Source organism: Clinocottus analis, unplaced genomic scaffold (assembly GCF_023055335.1).
Source record: "Clinocottus analis isolate CAN_PGR_092001 unplaced genomic scaffold, fCliAna1.0.p SCAF_30, whole genome shotgun sequence".
Classification (NCBI taxonomy): domain Eukaryota; kingdom Metazoa; phylum Chordata; class Actinopteri; order Perciformes; family Cottidae; genus Clinocottus; species Clinocottus analis.
In genome coordinates this window covers 232,065-240,000 of record NW_027176043.1, presented here as the reverse complement: position 1 = coordinate 240,000, position 7,936 = coordinate 232,065, and the positions used below count along the sequence as shown (strand labels likewise).

General features: G+C 44.0%; 1 protein-coding gene across 1 annotated transcript in view; it reads left to right on the top strand.

Annotated features, from left to right (window-relative positions):
* lamtor3 (late endosomal/lysosomal adaptor, MAPK and MTOR activator 3) overlaps positions 1-7,642 on the top strand; it is a 10,241-nt gene extending 2,599 nt beyond the window's left edge. The window contains exons 5-7 of the mRNA XM_068595532.1: positions 5,079-5,212; positions 6,609-6,672; positions 7,364-7,642. Of these exons, the coding sequence (XP_068451633.1) occupies positions 5,079-5,212; positions 6,609-6,672; positions 7,364-7,437 (272 nt within the window). The 3' untranslated portion in view covers positions 7,438-7,642. The remainder of the gene's footprint in view (positions 1-5,078; positions 5,213-6,608; positions 6,673-7,363) is intronic.
* The last annotated feature ends 294 nt before the right edge of the window (positions 7,643-7,936 follow it).

Here is a 7,936-nt window from a genome sequence, read left to right as displayed (position 1 = left end):
AGCCTCCTTGAGCCTGTTTTGCATACCCTCACTCAATTATATGCCAAATTTTAGCCAGCTCATTGGCTATATGAAACGCCTGTCATCAGAGTTGTAGCACATCACAGGCTTGTCTCATATATGGAAGAATAGGCAGACCCTGTTCTTCATCGCTGACTCTCGTTGACTAAAGTAGCTTCTCAGTCAGGACATGTAGCTCCCATTGGCTCAAGTGAGGATTCATTGGAAAGGTTAGGCTTCAGCCTCCATTTTGAGTACATGTTTACATCTGTGCTCAAAAGGAGACACGTGTTACAGCCAGAAACACAGCGATATTGTTTCATATCTCCAGCTGATATGACGTGATGCAGCACAGGCTGGACTTTTCTCACTGAGGAAGAAAAACTGAACTGAAAACATGAAAAGCACTTTTTGCTTTTATATATATATATATATATATATATATATATATATATATATATATATATATATATATACATACATACATACATACATACATACATACATACATACATACATACATACATACATACATACATACATACATACATATATATAGTATAGAAATATTTTTTCCTTTTTTTTCTGAAAGGGTACTGTTCAATAGTACGGGTCTCTGTGAGGGACAAGCCACTCCTTCTTTGGTCCATGTTTAGTCTGTTGCTTAGTTTAAAGATGTATGTTTAAGACCAGCAATTAATAAACCTTATACAAAACAATATGTGATTTTCATATTTTCAATTCAGTTTTTCTTCTTTAGTGAGAAAAGTCCAGTCTGTGTTGTCTTGAACAAGTGCACTGACGTCTGGTTGAATGAGGTGGAGATGTGTAGGACAGCTGACAGGTATCAGCGGCGGCTTTGCACGATTAATGTTCAATCCGGAGACGCGGAGCTTACAGCGCGAGGCTGCCGGTGACCGCTTGTGAAGCTTTGAGAGGCGACTCGCTCGTGCGATGCTCGTTAAGGACAGAAACTACAGAACAATACGTGCTTTCGCATCTATATTTTTTTATTTATAAAATGACGTTAACTTTGTGATTCTGTTTAGGCCAGCAGAGAAGGCTTAGCTGGCCCTGACGACCCGCCACTGCTTAGTACACCCAAACGTTGCATCCAAAATATACAGTACAGTCTTTGCATGCGCAAGGGAAATCATCATTAGCACTGACTCTGCATATAATCTACTCGCAACGCTTTTGGTGTGAATGCACCATAACTCCAGACTTTGAGACTCTTGTTAGGAGCAAAAAGCATCCTATTTTGAATTTCTCCAGACTCAGGTCTATGTCAGTGTTACACCTCAGGTTGAAGTGAGTGCTGCTTTATGTTTTATTTTATTTTTTAAATATAATTTTGTATCCTTGAATCTTTTTTGAATTGCACGTTTAATTTATTTTGAGTTTGTTTATAAAAGCTGCTCCTCGAGACACTGAATGTTTTCCATCGCTTTGAGTGGTCGGAAGACTAGAAAAGCGCTATACAAGTACAGGTCCATTTGCCATATTGCAGCGTTGGTTATCATAGATTCATGACTGAGTGAGTATTCTCAGTTAAAGTTACATCATTTGAGTCTTTTTGAAACTACTTCTCAGAAGTTTTTATTTATTTTTTGTGCATGAAAGCTCTGTTGAGTTTGTTTAAAAAAAGCTGAAGTTATTTAATTGTTATTTATGTTGTATTATGCACTTTGGGATTTTTACTTGAGTATTAACGGAAATATTTCTAACTCGTTCTTTTGTGCTGGCATACTGTGATATTTTGTACTTTCTCTGGTTCAAACTGCAACATCTTTTCATTAAATCAATTAGAGAAAGTTGATTTGGGTCTCCCAAATCAACTTTCTGGAGAGCAGCACAGTTCAGTCACCTCGCCCGGACAAGGGAAACCGGGCGGGAGTGGGGATACTCATGAGCCCCGGGCTGAGCGCCACTATGTTGGAGTTTTTTCCGGTGAGCGAGAGGGTCGCCTCCCTGCGTCTCCGGGTTGCGGGGAGTAAGGCTCTGACTGTTGTTTGTGCTTATGCACCGAACAGCAGCTCAGAGTATCCGGCCTTCTTGGAGTCGGTTGGAGGCGTCCTGGAGAGGGCGCCTCCTGCCGACTCTATAGTTCTCCTGGGAGACTTCAACGGTCATGTGGGTCATGACAGTGAAACTTGGCGGGGGGTGATTGGGAGGAACGGCTTGCCCGATCTGAACCTGAATGGTGTTCTGCTGTTGGACTTCTGTGCTAGCCACGGTTTGGCCATCACAAACACCATGTTCGAGCATAAGGTGGTTCATAAGTGTACTTGGTACCAGAACACCATAGGCCAAAGATCAATGATCGACTTTGTAATGGTATCATCTGATCTGCGGCCGTATGTCTTGGACACTCGGGTGAAGAGAGGAGCAGAGCTGTCAACTGATCACCACCAGGTGGTGAGTTGGATCAGATGGTGGGGGAGACGGCAGGAAAGACCTGGCAAGCCCAAACGTGTTGTGAGGGTGAACTGGGAACATCTGGCTGAGGATCCTGTCCGGAAGGTCTTCAACTCACACCTCCAGAAGAACTTTTCACGCATCCCGAGGGAGGTTGGGGACATGGAATCCGAGTGGAACTTGTTCAAAGCCTCTATTGTGGAAGCGGCCGCCAGGAGTTGTGGTCGGAAGGTCATCGGTGCCTGTCGCGGCGGTAACCCGAGAACCCGGTGGTGGACACCGGGGGTGGGGGAAGCGGTCAAGCTGAAGAAGGAGGCCTTTCGGGCCTGGTTGGCCAAGGGGTCTCCCGAAGCAGCTGACGGGTACCGGCAGGCTAAGAGGGCTGCAGCTGCGGCGGTTGCGGATGCTAAAACTCGGGCATGGGAAGAGTTCGGGGAGGCCATGGAGAAGGACTTTCGGTTGGCCTCAAAGAGGTTCTGGCAAACCATCCGGCGGATCGGAAAGGGAAAGCAGGGCCTACCCCAGGCTGTTCTCAGCGGGGGAGGGGAACTGCTGACTCGGACTGGGGACATCGTCGGACGGTGGAAAGAGCACTTTGAGGAACTCCTAAACCTGGCCAACATGTCCCTGGGGAGGGGGCAGCACCTGAAGACCTTGGGGTGGGTGCACCCATATCCCTGGCAGAGGTCATTAAGGTAGGTAGGCAAGGCGCCGGGGGTGGATGAAATCCGCCCGGAGATGCTGAAAGCGCTGGACATTGCTGGGCTGACTCTGCTAACACGCCTTTTCAGTGTCGCATGGGGGTCGGGAACAGTGCCCATGGACTGGCAGACCGGGATGGTCATTCCCATCTTCAAGAAGGGGGACCGGAGAGTGTGCTCGAACTATCGTGGTATCACACTGCTCAGCCTCCCGGGAAAAGCTTATGCCGGGGTGCTGGAAATGAGGCTCCGACCGCTTGTTGAACCTCGGATTCAAGAGGAGCAGTGTGTATTCCGTCCCGGTCGTGGAACAGTGGATCAGCTCTTTACCCTTGCGGGACTACTGGAGGGGTCTTGGGAGTTTGCCCAACCAGTCTACGTGTGCTTTGTGGATTTGGAGAAAGCTTTCGACCGGGTCCCTCAGGGGGTTCTGTGGAAGGTGCTGCGAGAGTATGGGGTGCCGGATCCGTTGGCACGGGCTATCCGGTCTCTGTACGCCTGCAGTAGGAGTTGTGTCCGGAACCTCGGTATTAAGTCGGACACGTTCCCGGTGGGTGTTGGCCTCCGCCAGGGCTGCCCTTTATCACCGGTCCTGTTCGTGACTTTCATGGACAGGATTTCTAGGCGCAGCCGGAGGGTGGAGGAAATCCGGTTCGGGGGCCTCAGGATCGCCTCTCTGCTGTTTGCAGATGATGTGGTCCTGTTTGCTTCCTCGGACCGTGACCTCCAGCATTCGCTGGGGCGTTTTGCAGCCGAGTGTGAAGTGGCAGGGATGAGAGTTAGCGCCTCCAAATCCGAGGCCAAGGTTCTCTGCCGGAAACCGGTGGATTGCTCCCTCCAGGTGGGGACAACATGCCTGCCCCAAGCGAAGGAGTTCAAGTATCTCATGGACGCCTCCCATTAGAGGTTTTCCAGGCACGTCCAACTGGGAAGAGGCCCCGGGGAAGACCCAGGCACGCTGGAGGGATTATATCTCCCGGCTGGCCTGGGAACGTCTCAGGGTCCCCCAGAACGAGCTGGAAAATGTTGCAGGTGAGATGGAAGCCTGGGTCGGTCTGCTGGGTGTGCTGCCACTGCGATCCGACCCCGGATAAGCGGCGGAAAATGGATGGATGGATGATTTGGGTCTCGGCTTGTCTTTCAGGGGTGATGGTGTGTCCGGAGCCAGAACAGTTGAGAACCAGTGCCCCAGACAACATGCATGTTCTTATTAGCTCACAATTATTTGTTGGACTAGAGTTATGTTCTGCTCAACTCTGACAAAAAAGCTTTGAACAAAGTTAATATAATAACGTGCGTTTGAGCTTTGTCTCTGTTAATTTCTTGTTTAAGGTTTGATCTTAGATAGAGTAATGTGATTTCTTAACACTAAATTAAATGGATTTATTCTAATAGAGAAATGTGCATACATATTATTTTTACATTTATAAAAATCTACATACATACATTTCTGGACATACTCACGTTGTTGAATTGTGGCATCTTTTCCGTGCACATTATTCCTGACTTTAGTGAGGCTCTGGGTTATGAAGTCTGAGAAGGTTTACGCATCCACCACAGCTGCGTAATATCTGGGGGAGATTTAACCAATGTTCTGCTTGATCGTAGGGACAGCATCATCAGGTGCAATAAAAAGACCATAATTTACTAAATTAACATTATGGTGTATTGAAGAAGACTTGAGGTCATAAACTCATGTTTACAATGCTTACTAAGGGAATACCATCAAGAGAGAAGTAGAGTCCTTTTCTCATAGACTTCTATACAAACAGAGGAGTCACCCCCTTGGTCATATATCATGCCCACCCATGTCTGCACTGGTATATCAACTGAATAGAAGTGTAGGTTTCGTGTTGTGAGTAGAATAGTTCCATTATACATATATTCTGCTCATTTGTCAGACACTATTTTAAATGAGTGGTTGTCTGTTGTCACATTGTGTTGCCTCTGTCTCTGCAGTTGCCAATGACCACGCCCCAGTCCAAGCTCTGAGACCCGGCTTCTTGTCCACTTTTGCTCTGGCCACTGATCAGGGTAGCAAGCTGGGCCTGTCCAAGAACAAGAGCATCATCTGCTACTACAACACCTATCAGGTAATACATCCAAAGGAAGATCATGATTCTTCTATAGAATTCATATTGAAACAGACTCAACAAAGTGCTTCACAGTTCAAGATCAAATGCAAAGTGTAAATACACAGAATTGTAAATAGTTAAAAACTAAATGTATAAATGTGCCCTTAATTTCCATTTTACAGAGTGTAAAAATGAGCAAATGACCTAAACTTGATCTTCAGTTGCAGCTATCTCTAGAGCAACAGTCCCAAAGCTGTAAGCCAATTTTCACCGTGTGGGCGATACATATGAAACAATAAATATGACGCAATGAAGTGATACGACTGGAATAAAAACAAATATAAGGTGCATAAAATTACTACTCACCATTACGCCGAATTAGTGGGAGCCCTGTGCTTGTTTCTTTGCTACAAGCCGGTCTCAGTTCGGGGTGACGGGAGACAACGACACCCAACGTGTGTTCTGTATGTCCAGTCTCTCTGTAACTACAGTGTTTCCCCTAGGTTTACAGCTTCGGCGGAGAGGGGGGGGGGGGGCCTCGACATGGAAAAATGCCTGTACTTTCGGATAAATGTTCACGGTTAACAGATTACGCTTGCATGCGCGACTTGGCGTTTTTTGGCTTTTTGCCAAAAGCCAATCTCCGCAAAGTCTCCGTGAAGTCGTCTTTTCTGCTGTTCCAGCTCTTAAAACCAGAAAAAGATCTCATCTCATGAACTGAGAGAGCCGTATCAAATCTAAAATCCTGTTTTAAAACTATTTGTAGAGGAAAGCAGCTCACTGCAGCCACTAATACTGCTAAAACCTGATGGCTCACATATCTGCACTAATTCTGTTTTGTCAAAAAAAATATTATCTTATTGTTTTTCAACACTGAGCTATTCAGTAGTAACTAAATGTTAGTTATTTTTTGCACATATAGAAAGTTATTTTCAATGTTCTAAGTGATTTCAATTTATTTTTTAATTCGTCTGATGGAGCAATGATTTCAATGTTCTTTATTCTGTTAACTATAAAAGCACAGATGGAGTCACAAAATCATGTTATTTAAAGAAAAAGTTTGAGAACCAATTCAATATTGATACAGGTGTAATGTGTTCTTTCCTTCTGACTGGACTACGGAGGCTGCATTTAGAACATTTTGGTGGTAGAACAGATAGGGGAGCATTAGTCCAGCATTAAATTCCCTTACTAAATGTAGTATATCTAAAATACACTTAGCAAGGGAATGGTTAGTTCCTGGGTCATCCAGAGTTTTATAAAGGAAGGTGGGACTGTTGTTCTTATTTTCCTGAGTATTTCAGCATCAGCCAGACTACAACTGTGCTGGATGATTCTTACCTGTCGACCAGTCATGTGCCTCACATGTCTTACTTTTTTGATGAGCCTCTTATAATCCTTCTGTGTTGAACAGATTGTGCAGTTCAATCGGTTACCACTGGTCATCAGTTTCATTGCCAGCAGCAACGCCAACACAGGTACAATGTGTCCACTGTGGGGATTCCAAACCAACTCTGGTGCTTGAAAATATCAATCTTTCCATGCCATTTGTTAAGTGTTTGAAATGTAATCCATGAAGTCAGCACTAGTGTGGAGTAAATATTCCTATAATATTCTGTTGGAGACTAGAATTTAACAGTATATGGTTAGAATATTTTACATTATTGTATTTATGTACAAACATGAATATAGTATTTTAAAAAGCATAATTAAAGTAGCACTCCTGAAGCAGATATTTCTGTTATCAGTATGAATAATATTTTGTGAAACTTTCTTCACTGAAAAATAATCTCACCAACAAGTATAAAGTGTAAACTGACATGAAGATTTAAATCAAATCTTAAAACCAGTTTTCTTGAGATGGGTTTTTTAAATTTATTTGAACTTTATCTATTTTTTTCAATTCCTCAATTTTTAGTCTTAGTGAATAGTTCTCCAGTCTGTGTCTTATTCAGAGGCTCGGCAGTTGTCTGTTACAGACACTGAACATTTGGAACAACATTTGGGACTAAAGCCCTGCACTGTTAATTACTGCCACCATCCACAGCAGGACTGAATAACAGCATGGTTTTGCTAGAGGACAAGTCAGGGAGTCATGGGAGTTAATAATATGCTCATGACTGTGAGATGTTGATGTGTTGAACATGCCGCTCCACTGTGTGTCTTCAGGGCTGATCATGAGTCTGGAGAAGGAGTTGGCTCCACTAATAGAGGAGCTGAGGCAGGTGGTGGAGGTCACATAAGTTCTGACGGAGAGAACCCCTGGATCACATAACGGTGCATTCTGGGCCAGTGTGTAAACCTGTCTGGTGGTTTTTACAGTTCCAAGTAACAACTGCATTTTCTTCCATTTCTTCCATTTTCTGTAGATATTAGGTGCTTCTCATGAAAGTTTATATGACAAATCTAATGTCGAGGAATCTGAATAAATGTCACTTTTATCACCTGTGTGGTTTCCTTGTGGCACATTGTTCATAACCGAGTCTTCAGGTAAAAGTCAACAACCCAGACATTCTGTGTCGGAGGGTTTGCCTGAAGGCCTCTCGTGTAAAGCATTTCATGTTAGCTGAGCTATTCCTGTACTTTCATTCCTGATGATAGGAATTAATCTGTGAGGTTTGATTGTGTACAAATGCTTCACTCTTTGTAGCTTAAATACATATATATTTTTTTCCAATTTAAAAAAAAAAAAAGAACAAAAACATAACCTGTACATAAGTATTCACAACCTTTCTTCAATAC